The following is a 20,089-nucleotide window of genomic DNA, read 5'->3' as shown; positions in this document are numbered from 1 at the left end:
CCGGAGGAGACAAGTTTTTCCAGCTTCATCTAGTGCATGTCCCTCCACCATAGGCAGCCGAGAAGACAATGTGGGATCCAGAAGTGAAAGTCTGGTGTCCCCATACCTCTAGCAAACGAAACTGAAATACCTTCATGTGAAGAGCTGCTCTGGCTGACACTGCCGGGTCAGTTTTTTTAAGTGTTAAAGATAAATTTCTCTGCTCTCATCTGGCCAAGTCCTCCCTGTGCTTGGCCTGGACACTCAAGGGAAATCTAGCATCAAGGGTTTACTTTCCCAGGTGCTTCCTCAAGAGATACTTGATACATTTCTAAAAACAGACTGAGAAGAAAAATAATATGACTATGAGCAATAGGGCCAGAACAGAAAATTGCCCAAAGTGGCTGTTTTTAGAGCATTTAAGACTCCGCAGTGTTTTTCCAAACTCCAACTTGCCACTGTGATGCTCAGCTTTGCCCCCTCCACTCTCACGGGAGACAACTGACTTCCCTGGGCTCACTTCTTTCTAGACTAACTCTAGAACAATTTCCTCCCGGTCAAGAACAGAAATACGCAGTTAACCTTTGGGAGGACAGCAAAGCTCGTCCTGACCCTTCATAGGATCCGGTGGGGGTTAGTGGGTCTATGATGGGATTTCTACAAAAGTCCCAATCTTCCTGAAACTTGCCTTCCCACTCCTGGAATGCCTGCCCATTCCCAACCTTTTGGATGGACACAAACTCCAGCTTTCCAGTTAAATACACAAAAGCATGTTGAATGAGGAGACACGGCAATTGTAACATCCCAGTCACGCCACACACACCAGGCTGCTGCTTGGAACAAAGAAAAAAGTGCTGCTAAAAATACACATTATAGGTTAACATTTAGATTCAGCATTTTTTGTTGGTTGGTTTGGTTTTTTTTAGGGTTTTTGTTTGGTTGTTTTGGTTTGGTTTTGTTTTTAATCCAAACATCTATCTTGGTGCCAGCGAAGAGAACAGAACAGCTGATTTTTTAATCATCCCATTAAAGCCATAAATATAATGTGGGCAGTTCTTAATGGCTTCTGATTAATAAATGAATGGTTGTTCCATACCCTTTAATTCAAATCCAAGATGCTCTGCCAATGCAGAAAGAAGGAAGAGAAAGAGAAAAAGAAAAACAGGTCTGTCAGAGATCTCTAATACACAAACACACACACTGTGCATTACAGCAGGTCAGCTTTTCTGTAGGCTCAGCAGTTACACAGAACACAGTGTATGCTCCAGAGCATTCAAATTCCCAACAGAGGTTTTACCTTACGTAAAGAAAGACCCAAACAAATTGCAGTGGGAGTTAATTATGAATTCTTTTAGTTAATTATGAATTCTTTTGAGATGAGCCATGTTTGTTAGTACCTGATATGGAATTCACAGTTTAGGCAGTTAAAATTTAAAAAAAAAAAAAAAGAAGAAAATAAAAAATAAAAATTAAAAGGCACTGTTCTGAAACAACTCCTGACAGGTCAAAACACATAGTGACTATGTGAACTGGATAAAACCCTTCAGTCGCTTTCTACAGGCAAAATGTGCCCTGCCTGGTTCGCACACACCTCTGCCTGCGGCCGAGCGCTGGGCGGACAGACGTGCGGACAGACATGCGGACAGACCTGCGGACACATGCGCGGGCCCTGGGGCCGCCAGCACCATTCTGCTGCCCGCAACCTCACGTCTGGTCCCGGCTGCAAAACGTCCTGCAGCAGCATCGCCCGTAAGTCACCCGACGGGCGTCAGCCGTGCGAGCGCTGCCCTTGTGGTGCGGATCTGCAGCTGGGCTGGCGGTGCTGCCAGGGATGACTTGCCTGGGCAAGGCAATGAAGCCTTCGCAGAGCTAAATGCGCAAATCGCACCGAAAGTTTCCCTCAAGTTTCTAATCTTCCGGATTTCACTTCTGCTGTGGTTCTGCATTGCTTTTAAAAACAGCAAGCGTGCTGAACTGGAGCATCTGCTTTCAGATTCGTATTCATTACCAAGCTGGATTGCAGTTCATCTTGCAGAGATAGCGCTAAGTAGAGTTTACCTAATGAATCAGCAACACGGTTATCCAATACAGGCATCATTAATTTTAGTAATTTTCCTGGTACAGTCCTCACTTAGAGACAATTTTTCTTGCATAAACATTAACGTTCTCCAAACTTATCACTGTACACAAAAGTGAGCTCTACTGTTCCCAGTCACCATACACACAAGTTTATTTGCAGCTTAGAGATCTATTTGCTCTGTTTTCAACAGGAACTGCATCTTGCTGTACAGAAATATTGCAACACTGCTAAAAATTTGGACAGAGGGAAATTAGCACTAAGCATTATATGGAACATGTAAACACGTTTCAACTAAAGCAGGTTCTTCTCTTCAAAACAATGCTGATGTTTGTGGTTTGGGGGGGTTTTTTTGTGGTTTATTTTATTTGGGGGGCAGGAATAGTTGTGTTGGGGCGGATTTTTTTGTTAATTTTGTATAACTTAAAGGCCAGGAAAACTGGCTGCTCTCTGCTTCACATCTCACATTTGTGCGAAAGGAATGGCAAACTCTACCATGCATTTCACAGTCATTTTGTACAAGTTACAGTGACAGGGACACAATGTGGTGGGCAGCAGAGAACTGGACAGAATACATTCATCCTAAACTTGACCTTTTCCTAACACATGCTCTCATTACACATGCTGCTTCACCTGACACTGTGACAAATGTCTGCAGAGATACATTAAATTTCACCTGTGTCTACGCTATTGATCCATCTGACAGCCGCATGCTGTCTGTACCGCCACATTTCCTCCCGTTTCTAGGGTTTGCTGTAACACCTACAGCTGCAAATGGATGCAATTTAGAACGTGTTTCTGTAAATTCAGAAATGCCTGTGCAAACGGACATGGTGGGCAAGACCTGAGGAGCTTCAGCCTTCCCACTGTCCCCCTCACACCAGAACTGCTGTTTCTTTTGTGCCCCATCCCATGCTGGCTCACTGAATCTTAGCTACAGGTTCTATGAACAGGAGAGAAACCACGTTTGAGGCACTTAGTGGGATTTGCAAGGCTGTTCTCTAATATTTCCAGTGGAAAACTCCCCCAGATGACACGTCAATTTCCTTGAAAAAGCAAAGGAATTATTGGACCCATACTGGGAGCTACTGAAATTTACATCATGCCATTTTTTGCTTCTCTGTTATCTCCACTGATGATAATAGCAAACCACCTGTTTGATGGTATGCAGAGAAGCACTCGTAGCACACCAAGCCATTGAAAGCAAGGCGAGAAGTGTCAGCCAGTTGTATCTACAGGCATTGCTGTCTCCCATAACCAAACACATCGAATATGGAGCCATTCTCCCCTTCCCCTGCTCAGGAGATCCTCCCATCCTGGCAGGTATTGCCCTCTGTGCTGGGACAGTGGGAGAGGAGACACTTCAGGAGCAGGCAAGGATTTGGAGGGTTCACATCTTCTCTAAAGAAGAGACTGCTCAAAATTGCAAAACACATCACAAACCAGAGGCTAATGAGATGACCCCAGCTCTGGGAAAAACATTGCTTCAAAATGTAATCATTCTGCATTCAGCAGAAGGGCATCATCCTCACAAACATGGCTTACCACACAGTGCCTACCTATTTTATATCAACAATATACCGCTTGGTAACAAACATGTTTGAGAAACAAAATTTTTCCTAGAGACAGCAATCTGTTTTAGTCTGGAACAAAAGACATCTCTGCATACCATGCTCAAAAGAAGTCTCCTTTGCTTTTTTTAAGAGGTTGATCAGGAAGAGTAATACATCTTTGAAAGCTTCGGGAGGAGAAGATGCTCAGCATGATGTGTCGCACCCACACTGTGTCCTACAACCGTTCAGTCAACCTGCATTTTACTCACCTTCCCAGTTAGATTGGGGATGCCTGGAAACCTTTTGGCAACAGTCCCCTCTACGGCCATGAACCATATAGAGGGAAGCATGAGGTCCAGGTAAGTTCTCCAGCTCCTTCAGATGGTGATTCGCTCCACACTGACAGAGGTGGCTGCAATGGTGCATTGCGTCTCAGGCTTGTGGCGGGGGAGCCTTTGGGATAGTTAAAATTAAACGGATGAATCCCCTCTGTAGAGACAAACTGATACACTCCAGGAGTGCTGACAGAGTGCAGCAGTTCTCTCCAACTCCCACGGGACAAACTCTATTGGAAGCAATACATCCAGAGGATACCAGGCAAATAAACCGCAGTGAGACAGCACTGAGTGGGCAGCTCTAGGCTGAGGAAATGGGCCTGTTATTTTTCTTACATCATCAGCCTTCTGTCTGAACTCCACACACGCTCTCTGGTCATGGCACTGAGCACCCCAAACTGCTGTGAGACTCCACAGACCATCTGAAGAGGGGACATGTTTTTTGGAAAAAATCTCATTCCAAATGTGCCTGCAGAACCTTTCTGAAAATGTTGGACTTAAAAATAGAACGCATTCTTCCTAATGCAGCCATCAGTGTTAAGGAAACAGTATCTACTGGTCTCTTGAATGTAGTATTTATGTTATTTCCTATACCTAAAAGCTAAGCTAGGCTCTTCTGTGTCGATCCCAAAGGAGACTGGACCAGTAGTTTGGAAATATTCAAGTACCTAACTACAGTATGTATGACAGAAGGCTGTCCAACAGAGAAAGGCAGCAAGAATGGGAGAACTGAGGAAGGGAAAAAGGGAAAAAAAATGAAAGAGATGACAAAAATGTCTCATTTCCACACTCCTCATCCCAGCTGCATGTGACTCAGGTTGGATCCCATTGTGCAGATTGGTACCACTCAACTGTTCAAAGCTGTGCTGAGGAGTTAAGAGATGCACAGATCTCACACTCAAGTCCTCCAAAGGCTGACGTTCATCTGAAGTGGACTGAAAGAAAAAATTCAGTTTGATTTGGGTGCTACCAGTAGAGCGGGTATTCTGTGGACCCACTGTCACAAATTTTGTGGTGGATTCTTTTCTCATCATCACACAGAAGACAAACTCCTATGCTTACTTGGTCCGCAGTGAGTCTGTGACTATGTTTTTCTTTATAATGTATTTTGCCTGCTTTAAAAGATGAACATACAAAAGCATTTAATCTAAACTATCCTTATAGGAGTAACACCTTAAGACAAGATGGCTCACACTGAATTGTAGATTTATAGGATGATTGAGAAGGATAAAAGCAGTAGCAAACAGCTGTGAAAACTGGGCCTCTGCTCATGTGGATTTCAGGTTGCCTAAGAACCTCATTAAGATGTTTAGTTACCGCATGGTCTCCCAGAGGCTGAATCACAGAGCAAGCTCCAAGGCATGAAACAAAGTGGACACATGAGGACCATCAAGACAGTCTATTGATAATAAACTGTACTAACAAGAGTGATACTTGCAGCACCCTGGTCCAGGCTTCCCCCAGGGTTACAAGGAGCAATGCAAGACAGTCCCATGATGCTGGGTACAAAGGACACCGGTTGTGTTGAGGGCTGGGCAACACATGGGATCTCCAAGCACAGAAATTCTCTAAACTTTCCATAAACTGCACAGCCATTGAGCTTGTCCAGTACTGTATCAATACAAAAAAACTGATGGGCCTAAAGGGTCCAGATATGTAACAACAGAGTATTAGCAAGCTACTGCGGATTAGCGTGCAATTAACTTCAGGAGATTCCAAAGGGTAACCTGTACTGCAGTGAAGGGGAGAGGAATAGCCCTGTTATGATAAACCACAAAGGCACTGTAATTACCCAGCCACAACACAGTGCAGTCATCACCCTGTAATTAAGTGGCCAGCAGTTATCATGTTATTGGAAGGCAGCTGCAGAATGCTTGTGGAATTTAAAATGCTGCTAAATATTGCTTTAGGATTCAGATGAGTGAAGAGGTGGAGGATGAAACAGATAGGAAAAAAAAAGGAGCATTCTTCTAATTATCGTTTTCATTTTGGAATCAAGAGGTAGAAAACTACTGAATAGACAAAATGAAGTGAACAGAGAAGCTGAAATTAAGATTTGGACCTTTCCAGTAGTGCTTGAAGTGATAGATTTGTCCATCTGCTCATAGGGACACTTCACTTCAGTGTGCGGAGCAAGCATCCAAACTCCACCTGCCAGAAGGGTCACTTTTACATGTCAGGGTGAGGACCAACAGTCCTCCAGCTGCAGCCTGGTGACTACAGAGCAAATGGGATCATCCCTCAGGAAAACAAGAAGCCTCTGGCTTGATAAACCTGCGCTGCTCTGCTTCCACACAAGGTCAGTGCTGGAGCCAGTTTGTGTGCCGCTGGGGGAACATATGATACTATTTCCAGCTCAGACAGCCTGATACAGGCACTGCAGGTAGAATCAGTTTCTGCTTTTCTGGCTGGAAGGGCCCTATGAAAGCAACTTCCTTGGAAAGAATGGCTAATGGGAAGACCCGGACATCTGATCTACAGAAAATGTGATCTGATCTACAGAAAAGGATGATAGGGCAGGAATCTCTGCTGAGATCACTACACAGATCATACCCAGTGACGGTGCGACAGATGCTCAGGAACAGATGATGGGTCTCATCTCAGAAGTACCCGTTCTTGTTATCTGTTGTTGGAAGGAATCTATAATGCCTACATAAGAGAAATGTCCTGCCATGCAGTGAATCAGTCAAGAGGTAGACCCGTCACAGTAAGCTTTTGATGGCTACAGTTAAAGAGCCCTGGGAGATACAACAAGGATATGTTTTCGTATCAGCACTCGCTGACAGCAGAATTGTCATCTGCAAAGCTCTGGTTTCCATGTACAAGCTCTTCTCTCCCAGGTTTCCAGATGGCTACACTGAGTACCATGCACCAAGAGTAGCTGTCTTTCTTCCCTTTCAAAAGGGATTTGATGCCTCCTAGGGGAGCCCAAAGTTGAAGAGAAAGCCTGCTCTCCCAGTGGACAGCAGAAAATGTTGCTCTGTGCTTCCGAAGCAGATCAGTAGGAAGACTCCAACTATGAATTAATATGAGCTTTGTAAAGAAACCAAGAATGAGATATGGGGTAAAAATGGAGAATGTGCTAGATTACATTATATATGAATGTCAGCTCTGTTCTAGTACATTTACAGGCAGGGAACAGAATCCAACTTTAATTAGGTCACCAAGCAGAAAATGAAAACGTTTCACTGACCAGGGTGATGAATGGTATGACAGCTGTCCTCCAGATCAGCGACAAGTATTTTGAGAGATGAATAAATATTGAAGTTAAGATGCAATTTCAGATTCCACATACAAGACACAAGTACAAACATAAAACTTCATCCCAAATTTCTAAATTGTGGAAAGAATCCAACTGCACAGACTTAGGGAAGGTATAAATGTTCCTGCTTATGATGTTTCAGTTTCAGTATCTCGGCCCCATCAGGAGTGAAACAGCTGCCAACATGCTTTACAAAATCTTTACAACCATCCAGTCCAAAAACTGGCAACTTATTAGTAAAATTCCAGCAGGCTTTTACAAGGACCTGAAAAGTTTCTTCTGGAAGAGAGAAGATAGAGTTGGGTGTTGATCTGATGTAGTAGAGGCAGCTGTAAGATTCACGTGACAGCACAGTTTAAAAAATAATAATTAAAAAAACCAGTTTTTAAAAAGGAAGGATGATTTTGGAGATGCTTTTGTCTTCTAGAAAGAGCTGCAGGACATAGTTGTACTTATGAAACTGGACCCAGGAGACAGCTGTCAATTGGGTAAGTCTCCAGTACCTACTAGAAGCTCTCATATTAGAAAGACTCCCTCTTTTGGGATATTGCTGAACTTTTAACCCACATGGGTAAGCAGAGATGAAGATCTGTCTGCAGAGGCAAATCGGTCCCTGGGTACTAATGCTATGGACTCATTCAGGCTGTGATGTTTGTTTGTGTTAAGCTTCTGTTCTCACTAGTGCGTGGACAGCCAGAGACACCTGTCATGTGTGGCTCTGCAGGTACCTGTACCAGGGCTCTGGGAGGCGTCTGACAGCTAGTCCTGTGACCCTCATCACCCTTGGCACCTCTGGAGGGTGACACGTCTCGTCCCGATGGCAGTACTGGAGTTGGATGAGCCAAACGCTCAGGCTTGGGTGCCAAACCCTCTGCAGTCTGGGGTGTGAATTTGGACTCAAACATCTAACACAGATGTCTCAAAGCTCACTAGAAAAAGAATGACGATCTGGCTCCACTGTCTCTGCAAAGAGAGGGGCAGAGAGAACAGGGGTCAGAAGATGAGTTCATGATGTGGACTCAAGTTGCCAGTACAGCTGGTTGGTCCTTGCCTGCACATGGCATTCCCAGCGGACAGGTCCACGGAGGATTCCTGCTTCAGGTCACTGTTGGAATTAGGATCTCCCAGCCCTCTTCTTTCATTGGATTTACATCAAAACTGCAAGATCTAACTGCCCAAACTAGCAGATGATATGACTTTACCAGCATATATACAATGCAGTACATATATTAATTATATCTGCAAATATAATTGTATGGAGTTCTTGATGTGAAAAACATTTTAGTAAGATGATTTAATGACTCATCACTCATGGAAAACATTATCTGTATTCTCATCTACCAGGCCTTTCCTCTGTTTTTTACAGTAATTGCAAACAATCACTGTCCTTTCTGTTCACTACCATTAATTCTCATTCAGTATAAATTAAAGCTGTTTTAAATGTTTCTTTAACGTCCCTCGGTTATATTGTACAGCCTTTATAAGACCTTCCTCTTAAAAGTTACATAAAGCCTAGACAACATGATCTTCTAACCTTGATCCATCAGCCAGTTCCTTATGCGTGGGTAGAAGAGCATGCACAGAGACCAGCTGAGATCAGTGAACTTCATATCGGATCTAATCAGGCTTCAGTCAGCATCAGGTCACCTTTTTCTTCTCAGATATGTCCATCTGCTGACTGCTGGGAGCACAGTGTCTGCACACACCTCACCACTGCTGCGCAAAATAAACACGCCGCCTTAGATCTCCTTACAGCATGAGTCTTGCTAGGAAACAGACCATCAGGGTGGCTTAGACTAAGGCAGGCTTAGCATAAAGCTGGCTTAGAGCTGACACAGGTACCACAGCTCACAGGTCTAGCTTTCCAGGCTAGTCTGCACGGTGCATCCATTTTCTCAGATAAGTAGCTTTTTTGGAATGCTTTGCTTTTTTTCTCCAGTATCTCGATACATTTCCCATTCCATTTGTGTTCAATGCAAGCAAAACAAAATGTAAACTTCTTGTAAGCAGATGGGAATCAACCACTGAGATACTTGCTTGACTTCCATTGCTGCAAATTCCTAGCAAAAGCAAATGCTATTCATCCAAATAAGGGCTGAGCCGGGACAGAGCAGGAGGTCTCCAAGCTCGCCCAATAATACAATTCCTAGTGAGTTCCTCTGTTAGGAAATAGCAACAGTGTGAGCATGACACAGAAAAAACCCTTCATTTTTAACATTCCCTCTTTGTTTTCCAGCAGTAGGGCATAAGTCTGACAGTAGGCACTTGGTCATATGGTTGTAACAGCAACATGAAGAAACATCACATGCGAGAAAAACCTGCCTAAATACATCTTCGGCTACCTGCCAAGCAGACAAAGAGAGCCTGAACTCCTAGAGAAGATGAGTTTTACCTGAGAGAAACCTGACTAAGGGTTTACACCAGTGAGACGGGAAGCTGCTCCCAGAAGGAAGATGGGCAGCATCTGGCGTGACGCTCGGGTGCTGCACCATCTCTGGCCCAAATTCGATGAAGTATCTGCCACATCGTTTCAGAACAGCATCTTAAATTTAGCAAGAGAGAAATCAACCCTGGGATATACCTACTAACAGTCATATTGTAATATTTATGTTATATCTAGGCCCGAAAACCTAAAATACTTCAAATGCATTTAAACCAACACCAGTATAGGTGTCATTATTTACTATTTAAGTAGCTGTCAAGTGCTAGCAATGTTCTCCAAACATGAATCAGGACAGAGCTATTTTATTTCCAGTGGAAATGCCATAATCTCATTTAATCTGTTTCAGCTTTTGACCTGTCAGAACCCATATGGGATGAATCACTATGTGAATTATAGAGCAACAGCAACTTCTACTGTGCCCTAATTGTTGATTAAAGCAGAGAGTAAGCAGTCCAGACTCAAGTGAAATGCTTTTCCTATTCAGAAGAAGAGCAAGCTCAGTGCATACCCCTCTGCAGTGTTGCTGCTACATGTATTACCCAGCTGTGACCTGAAAGTGAAAACAGCTATAAACACACATGAATCATCTTCTTAGATGTTTTTTATCCAAGTACAGACAGGTAACCTGGATTGTTGAGCTGTTTTTACTTTACTATCCTGTGGTCGAAGCAGAACTGAGGTAAGGAAATGTACATAGGTTGGTTTGAAAGTTGGCATCGTTCCTCTAACACACAAATAAAACTGAAACAAATCTCATTCCCATAAAAAGCTGGATTCTGCAGGCTAGGGAAAAATAAAACAACCAACCCACACGCTGTTTACTCTTGCCATTAATGTTCCGAAAAGGCATTTTCCTGACATAAAACTCATTTTCACCCTTGCTTTGGTTTTGCAGCACAGTAGCAATAACGTTCAAGCCTGTTGGACACCTCCTTATGAAACATGCTATGAATTGGCTTCGTTGGATGAGCATCCCACTGCCGTCTGCAGCAGGGGTCCCTCACATCACGGGCTTCAAAGCAGAAAGTAAAGCTTTCTGCATCAGGTTAAAGATCTAAACAGAACATTTTCTTTTGTCATTTAAAAAAGAGCTTACTTGGATGTTTCAGTCTGTAAGAATAAATCAATTGAGGTTTCAAATTTGGAAGCCAATTTGGAACAAAAGGCAATGTAAAAACATCAAGCTGTCCCAAGGGCCTCACAAAGCCCATTTGCATCTTGTCTGTATACTCTGTAGAAGGGAGTCTAATGCAAGCACTGCCAGCTATTAGCATGAGCTAATGAGACTCCTGCTACTGCCAGTTCGGGATGAGGACTGCAGGATTTCTTACGGAGCGGTGGGAGATGGGGCACTAGCAATCAATGAAGCATCACTGAGAGGCATTTCTCCTTTAGTTCTCACTATCGAAGCCTCTTTTGTGGCTCTTTTTAAAACCATCATTTGTGGCGTCCGACCGTCCAGCATGGAGCCGGGTCAGATCACACAAGCGTCACCGTGGCTGACGACCTGCACCGTAACTGTGCCTCCTTTCAAGTCAGTCCTTACCCAGCCCAGGATCCCACTGATGCTGGGACACAGGTTGAATATGGACCTGGAAAAATTATCCGCCTTGAACAAAACGGGCTAATGATGTTTGTAAGTAAGGCATCGCTGCAGACCTAGACCCCATAGGAACTGGGAAGTAGAAAGTGGCAGGTACTAAGTGGAGGGGCTCTGGGGTATTTACATCCAATGAATACGAGGTTAAAGGATTGGTCACTACAGTTAGATACAATCTCTCATGCAAAGCTGTCTGACCCCCTAGGAGAGACAGCAACATCTCTGTGGCCAGGAGGGATATAGCCTGATTTAGCCCATATCCTGCATGGCAGTGAGGGCTGGGAAGCCCTGGGACAGTGACAGCCACCAGCGTGACCTCTAGGCCTCCAGGTATGCACATGTGCCCTGTCCCACCCTCTGCTCATGCTCCAGGATGTGACTCCGAGCCAGCCTCCAACCATCTCACCTGAACAGAACTGATGCTTGGTTTAGCTTCTGGAAACAGAAACACCACCTCACCTCAGGGGAAATTCCATTACAGCCCTCGCTGTGATTTCCTCAGTTGGTACAGAGAGATTCACACACCCTCTCACAATAGTCCATCCCGAGACAGCAATGCTAGCAGATAGAGTTCATCACACAAACTGTTCTCACACAGCACACCACATAACCTTGTGCCTTATTTGCATTTTGTATGAGAAGAGCAAGCAACATTAAGTTCAATCAGAAATGAAAGCAGAACCCATTCTAACAAATGGGGAGATAACAAGAGCTGCAACTCTCCTCTTGGACACGGTCACAGCTCTTCTTATGGCCAAGGAGAGCTGGGAGCGCACAAGACAGAAGAGGGCTCTTGTAGAACAGAAGAACCTGCTTTAAGGACATGACACAGAGCTACAATAACCAGGGAGAGAGAGAAGTAGAAAGAGACATACTGGAGAAGCTGACCATTGCGAAATGCTGACACCGGTCTCCTGTGAATTCGATCGGACACCTACCGGAAGAAAGAAAACCAGAAGGAGAGAAACAAGATAGCAAAATGGCACCCAAACAGACTGAATTGAGGCCCCTTCTGATCCCTTCCCTGGCTTCTATGCCTCTGCTTTCAGCCTGCACCCTTACCTGCGTCCCTAAGCCCTAGCCCAAAGCTGACACCAAAAGCCATTCCTGACTAGACCACTCTACATCCACCGCTGTGCCCGTGAGGTTTTAAGTAGTGTGGTGCATTTTTTGTCTTCAAACATACTTTGCTTAGGATCTGGCATGTACAATCGCAAAGGCAGTTTCTCCAAACATCTCTGTCCGAAGAATCCGTTTGGACATCTGGAGGGGAAAAGGGGAGAAATCACAGAACATGTCTGGCACCATTCTTGAGGCTAAGGTCAGAAATAAAAAGTGCATTGTGATGAATGGAAAAAATAAAGGCTTTACACGTGTATTAACTCTCCACTTTGCTTTAACCAGGCACCTGCAGCATTCCAGCTCTACTTTTGGCCTGGATCTTCAAGCAGCCAGCCAAACCCCTCCTTTCCTCCTCTGCCTGCCTCCTTCCTTCTCACCTGCTAGAAGCACCAGCTGGCAGGAAAATCGACATGGGCTGGCTGCTACTTCCAGAGACTCTTCTTGGAGCTGCTATCTAGACAAGACTGGCAGAAGGCACCAGAGAGTGACGAGCAGCGGCTCAGGCGACAGTGTATGTTGTGTACGGCAAGAGCTTTCCCATTTTTCCACCCCGGAAATACTCCCAGGATGTTCCAGGGAAAAGGGTTACATTGCATTTAGAGAGAAAGCATGCGCAGAGTCTCTGTGTGAACAGAGAGAAAGGGACAGAGAAGAAAGCTGAACCAAACAGGTCCTGCTGCCCAACTGTGAGGCTCTCTCAGGCTATCGTGACCAACATTATGTGACAGGCTGGGATATGCCAGCTCATGGCACACCAGTTATACATCAGCGTGATGCTGCAGTGGCAAGGATGGTGCCCTGGGGATGAAGGCTCGAAAGCTCCCCAGAGCAGCTCTCAGTCTGATCCAGGCTTGGAGAGTGGGGGGACGTGGGCAGGGGTGCAGCAGGAGCTGCTGAACCGCACACGGGTGCAGCAGGAGCCGCACACTCCGTGTTGTGAACAGCTGCGGGTGAACCTGGGAAGCGATGGGAGCTCAGCTGTGGGGGGGCAAACACTTTTCCCCCAAGCACTTATTTCTCTCCTTCACTTCACATCTTTTCTTCTGACCTTCTTGGATAGTCCCTCAAAGTTATCCCTAGATTTCTTGAAGTCCCAGCTCCGTCTGTCCTAAAACGCCCTCCCTACCCCTCAATCAACCTCCCCTGCCTCTGAGCTTAAGGGGTTTTTATCATTATAGCTAGCATCCTAACAGCTGTTTTGCATCTTCCTGGGGTAAGGAGGGCTGCAGGCTCTACACCTTGCACAAGACCGCACTGATCCTCAGTGTTCAGCAGGTCCCAGCTGGTCAACAAGGAAGAGACTGAAAGACGCCCCAGCCAAAAGGACGTGGACCAGAGGCCTGAGCCTGAGGTCAATGGCTTAGTCCACTGCACAGGACAGCAAACAACCGGAGCAGCCTTGGGACAGTGTCAGATGACTGGTCTCAACCTGCACACATGGTGGGGTGGGTCAGGTCCTCATCCAGGTCACTGTTGGCCCCACATGGGCAGTGCATTAGGTACATTAACACCTGCTCCCAGTCTGCAGACACACTGAAGGGGATGAGGAAGGTGTGGCTTTGATGTCTAATATGACCAAAGCTTTGTAGCTCCAAAGCTTGTTGGCAGACTATGTCTGTACTTTTGCTCAAGGGCTATGGCAACATTTGTTGTTATTGATAGATTTACATTTAGGTGGCACGTTACAGATATGCAACTCCAGGGGCAATAAAAAAAGTCAACAAGAGAAATTAATACCTGCTTCTGTCTACTTGCTTAAGGGAAGACAGGGTTTTTTCACCAAATATTTAGTTCCCTTGGGGAGAAGAAGTAGAATCTAGAGAAGTCTTCCCTATTCATTATGACCAGAAAACCTTGATTTTTAATAGTTCTTCCTGATCACAGACTAGTCTCGGCCAGCAGGTGAGCATCATGACATGTGAGGGGGTGCTAGGGGCTCTCAGCAGCTGCAGCAGCTGTATGGAACAAGGGTACACCAGCCTATCTGTCAGGCCTGCAAGGATACAGATTTTTCGAACTGGATGGCTCCTCTCCAAACAGGAGAGGTGGGATTAAGAAGAGATGTGGGGAAGGACTTGAGGAGTCACCAGGCCATCCTTCTGTGAGACAACCTGCTGGTACACCAGAGGTAGCCTGAGCCTCAATGCTAGATGCCTAGAGGGGACCTGCAGATACACCTCTGAATCCAGCACGGTCCAAGGAGAAGATATAGCCAATAAAAGGCTGCGTGATCTCTCCATCCCATCTACTGTCCCTCTCCACCTCAACACCTCCACAGCTCCAAATCTGTCCATCTTCCCCTAAAGAATTAAGTTCCCAGTTCTCCAAGGCAGAGTACCCTGTGTCCAGGGGACATTTCACCTGCTGTTCCTCTCACAGAAGAAAGGTTCAGAAGGCCCTACATGGCTGATGTGGCTTTGGCACTTGATTTCTTGGCGGCGTTCACTGCAGTTTGGTAGGTCTGCAGTGAGCAAACAAGCTGGTGCACTCTCACTGCCCATGACCAAACCCGTTTTCTGTGCTATATAGCACTTGATTTTCAGGACCTGTGCTAACACCTCCATGTGTGAGCGCGCTGGGTTATTTGTGCCCCACAAACTGCTCAGGGATAACTTAAGGGCATGGCTTTGCATGAGGCTGCACTGAACAACCTAGTCATACACTTAGTTTTCTCAGTGTCCAAGTCACTTTTGAAACTGGAAAACTGTCTCCCTGGTCGGGCAAATATCTTTGAAAAATTCACCGTCTGTTCTCATTCATGGTTGTTCATCTTGAAGCACAGGAAAGAGAGACATACCAGTAATGTCGTTTCAATAGAAGGGAGCCCAGACAGCTCCCAATAAAAGCCCAGCCCAAGGGGTCACCACCACACATGAGGCCTATTGAATTTCCTTGTGATGAAGTAGAAGGAGATGGTGCTAAAAAGTGGAGAAGACGCTCCGTTGGCAATTAAAGACCACCAGCCTGGGGCAGCTGGGTGAGGCAGACTCACAGCCCTGGGCAAGCGTGACTTTGGAGGAACCTTTAAGAGATTGCACTGGGGTTTGAGCAAAGCATCCAAATAGAAGGTGTCTTCCCAATCATTTCTGAAGTTTATTCATCACCACTGATAGAGTCAGGATTCACAGAATCTTCAAGAGTATCGAGTTTATGTTGCAACATGCTGCCTATTTGCCTGGGATCTGAAATTTCCTGTGTGTTGTAAACACACTGAAGGGCCTCAGGGGTGCTGCTGAACAAAGCGAGTGTCCTACCCACCTCAAAAAGGGGCACTTTGTCTGAAATGAGCTAAAACTGTCTCAGGTGCACATCCGCGAGAGGTCAGTCAAGGCTGGAACTGAAGTGTGACGGAAGCTGCGTGCTCTTAAGGAAGGACTGAAAATCATGTGAAAATTGGTGGAAGGAAATAAAAACTCAGACAAAGAAGCTGGAAAGAAGTGAAAAAGCAAAACAGAAAAGTGTCGAAGAAGCTTTGATGCCATGACAGCTACCATATAGCCCATCTTGAGATCCCTGCAGTCAGCCTAGCGTGGGTGGGGAGAAGAGTTTTCTAGACAGAAGGCAGTAGATAACTGGTCTTCTGTGTGTCTAGGACAGCTCGGGCTTTTCATCTTTAGTTACGAGTGAATCAGCACTCGGTAAAGTGACAGAAAAGAAGCCCTCATGAACATGAGCACCTTCTGTCGCCTCCCAAGCTAGCATAGAAGCTGCCAAGACACATGTGCCACTCTGGCATCCCTGGGTCCTGATTTCTCAGAAGCAAGGCTGCTGGCAGCAACAGTGACTAGGAGACCTTTAAAGAATGCAATGCTTATGGTTCCTTTTTTTAACCATCTCATACCTCTAGGCTGGTGAAGATGATTTGATATTTATTACTACAGCTCCAGGTGTGACTTCTAGGAAAGAAATTTCGAGCATGCATGGCACATGGGTCTCCCAGTCCAGACCCTTCTGTATGCAGAGTCTGCTGCCCCTGGTAAGGGTTTGTGGGCAGGTCCTCTTCAGTGGCCAAGCACACGGTCTGAGGGACATACCTGAGAGTTAAGGCTCACTAAGATCTAGAGCAGGGGTGTCAAACCCATTTTCACTGGGGTTCACATCAGCCTTGTGGCTGGATGTGATTTTAGGACTGTATAAATGCAACTGCTCCTCCTCCTCCTACTGCTCTAGAGCCATGAAATGATCTTTGATTGTGGCATCCTTTTTTTCTTGCACATTAGACCCTAGTCAAAGGGTTTTGGCTACCTATCCCGGCAATATGAAGTCCCTCTGCCTTTTGAAAGCTCTTGCAGGGACAATAGAGAAGATGAACTATTGTGGCAAATATCTTTAGACTTGCTCATCCACTTACTGGCATCATGGAGGCCCAGCATCTCTCCTCAGAGGCCAAGGGAAGCAGACAAGGCTGTATACACAGGAATGGTCTTGGGGAAGCACAAGGCTACACCAACCTTTTGCAGGCAGCACCTTGTCCCCTCTCTGGCCTGTGTGGAGAACCCTCAAGACTGCACTTGTTTAACTCCATCCCTTTGTGCCTAACCAGGTGCATGAAAATTAAAGACAAAAAGAATCCACTTGCCACATCTAAAATGTTGCTACTTGTACCTGCCTTCGATAAAGCTGGCCAGGGAATTTTCTATACAGATCCAGTTGTTGCTGGAAAATGTTCAGTTAATTCAGTTTTGACCAATTCCTTGAGACTGTTTTTTAGCCCATTTCAAAAACACCCACAAAGTTTTGCTTTTGGGTTCAGGATGAATTGCAGCCAAATATTTACATGGTGAAAAAAAAAGAAATAAATAAGTAAGATGATCAGCCAAAGAAAGCATCTCAAAAAGTTTTCATTCACTATTTCTATGTTGTTTGCAGAGCACTTTTTAGGAAAATTGAGAATCTTTGACATTTTGCCCTGATCCAGGGCCAAGCAATAATTATAGTTAATTAATATTTGCTACTATTAATTAGTAGCATCATTATCATAATGTTCCTGCTGGAAGCACAACTTTTTCTGCCCGGTTGATCTAAATCTCGCAAGGGTTGGCACACTTCCTTTTCTCCCCCAGATCTTCATTAAAGATTTGGTAGCTCTCATCCATGTTATAAAGGAATGTGAATGAGCAGGTACTTCAAAATAATGGGATAAGAAGAAGCTGTAGCAGGAGGACACAATGCACTGATAAAAGCAAATGGAGAAATGTTTCAAGCATGTTGCTTATTTATGCAAAGGCCTGAAAAAGAAGACAGTTCTGTCATTGTCCCCTGACCAGTCCCAGATGATCAGGCTCTTGGAGAACTGCAATAGGATGGACTCCACAAAACCACTGATGGGAAGAAACAAAAGCAACCAGAATAAATGCAGAGGCCTTATCCAGAGCAGCTAATCAAGGCATGTTTGCTGTAGAGTCCAAACCACAAGGACACCCACTTCTAGGCTCAGTGAAGACAACAGCACAGCCCCGATTGAGCTGTGGATGCTCAGCAGGAGCTGAGCTGTTGTGCCCTGTTGTCTTCTCCAAGCCCCACTGTTGCAGGATCAGCTTCCACACTCTGATGCTTCTCAAGGGTCTGCTATAGTTATACATGCATTAAAAAGGAAGCATTGCACGGGGCCACTTCAACCTAAAAAGGCACCTAATCTCATCACTCGAGCAGCATGCAAACCCCGATGAATGAGTCCTGGCTGGTTCAGGAGATTTGGAACAGGATGTGGGAATTTTCACCCCTAGCTCAACACTGTGCAGCCTTCATCTCCAGGGACATTTCAACATCTCCTCACAGAACTGCTCATATATCCATGGAAAAGCGGCACACTCGTGGTTGTGCAATGTGCACTTTGTGCTGAACAGATCAGTAGTTTCACTTGAGGGGGATGGCACAGCTCCTGACACCACAGGCGAGCTGAGGAACCTGTGCTGCCAGCAGGATCAATGCCGTACGAGACCAGATTGATGTTCATCCCTTTGAATGGTGCTCTGGAAAAGCGCAGAGGAGCTGATAACATGGCTAACCCTTCAGAATGATCTTTCCCTTTCCTTGGGGAAATCTGCAGGAAACAATACACATGGAGGAGGTAAGCAAATGAGTTTCTAGGAAGTGAATACATAATTTTGTAAATCAGTGATTTTCATGCATCGACTAGTTTAAAAATGAATTGATTTTTTCTTGTTTGCTCTTTTTTAAACTCTCCTTGACTTCCACTTTTTGTCTGAGGTCCTCCAGGCTTCTGACCTCACTCACTCACTCACGCAGTGCAATGCTGTCAGCCCAAACCCAGACAGTCTGTCTATCTGTCAGCTTCTGTAAATCCTTCAGCCTGACTCTTGCAAGTACAAGCGGTCCAACACGATTGGGGTTGTTGCTCTGTAAAGCACTTTAAGTCTTCCGATCCCATGCAGTTTAGGAAGATCCTGGCCCAGGCTATCAGCAACTTCGATTACATCATCCACAAAAAAGTCACGAAGCACCTTTAAGTGGGCAGAGAAGAACTGTGCTGTGATGAGACTTGGCTTTCTTCCTTTGTTTGGCTGGGAAGACCCCACCTGTAGATAACATGCGTCAAGAACTACCTGGGAAGAAGAGCAGTCTTGCTGTGACACACACATTAACACAACCTCGTGGGGCATGGCACACGGCAACAAAAGATTAGAGCAGCCTCAAACTGCTCTAAGTTGTGCCAAGAAACCAATGGGCCCCAGGACCAAGGCAGATGCAAGATCAGAGGCCGCTGTGCATCCCAAGTGCTACAATTATCTGGACACAACAAGCCAGTCACCGCTCTTCTGTGTCCCTGTCCAGCTCAAGACCTTGCGACTTTCCCGTGTGCATCCCTTCTGCAGGTACTGGAATTTCCTCTACTTAAACTCACCGCTTCCCTACTGTTATGGTGAGAAACCAGTCCCACTCGTAAGGCCTCTCTAAGCAAAACAGTCTGAAGAAGGATCAAGAAACTGTTCCTGTCAACAAGACCCTGGGGCTTTTCAGCTTACTAGGGCTGTTGAGTCAATCCTGCATGTGTGCGGCTCAGTCATTTCCTGGATTTATGCTGAAAATTTGCAGAATATCTGATGCAGATCACATTTCTCCCATCTAAACTCCAGGTGATCTGTTTGCAGTGTAAGGATAACAGCACAGATTGTATCATGTCCAGGTTTCCTTTGACACTGGCATGTGTAGAACTTACTTCAAACTAAGAAAAAAATTATACAAGCACACAATCCAAAAAAAGACACGAGTTCTGGAACCGCTCCAAGTCCATTCTGGGATCTTCTCCAGTGAAGAAAACGCATTGTCTAAGGTCTGGCTGAAGTGTATTGAAAAAGAGATGGAGGAGGTGGGTATACAGGCAAACAGTTTGTTCCCCAGAACTCAAAAGACCAGGAGGAACACATTTCAGGGAAGCCCATTAAGAAATAATACTAAAAGGCCAGCTGCCAATTTAAGTGATATCTTTAACAAATCAAGCATGAGCCACTTCAGAAGAATAAATCATTTGAGAACTCAGCTGTTCTTTTTGCTCTGGAATGTGCGAGGTAACATCTACAGGAAGGAAGGAAGGATCTCCTGTGCTTGTGGATAGCTGAAGAACGAAATCCGCTCCAGGAATCTAATTAGAGGATGGTGGCAGGTAGTGAACAGGAGCACCCTAAAATTCTGGTTTCTGATATCCGGTATTGGTAAGGCTGGTAACATCACATGGGTGCCAGAAGATCTCCAAGGCC

The 20,089-nt window shown here is 45.3% G+C and overlaps 1 protein-coding gene across 1 annotated transcript in view; it reads right to left on the bottom strand.

The window, feature by feature from the left end:
• The window catches only part of NRG2 (neuregulin 2), a gene marked incomplete at its 5' end in the record, with an annotated part of 162,215 nt that overhangs the window by 11,807 nt on the left and 130,319 nt on the right, over positions 1–20,089 (bottom strand). The window contains 2 exons of the mRNA XM_080353003.1: positions 1,076–1,099; positions 12,125–12,183. Of these exons, the coding sequence (XP_080209129.1) occupies positions 1,076–1,099; positions 12,125–12,183 (83 nt within the window). The remainder of the gene's footprint in view (positions 1–1,075; positions 1,100–12,124; positions 12,184–20,089) is intronic.

Source organism: Nesoenas mayeri, assembly GCF_963082525.1.
Source record: "Nesoenas mayeri genome assembly, chromosome: 14".
Classification (NCBI taxonomy): domain Eukaryota; kingdom Metazoa; phylum Chordata; class Aves; order Columbiformes; family Columbidae; genus Nesoenas; species Nesoenas mayeri.
The sequence above is the reverse complement of the archived record's forward strand: the minus strand, read 5'-3'. Positions and strand labels throughout refer to the sequence as shown.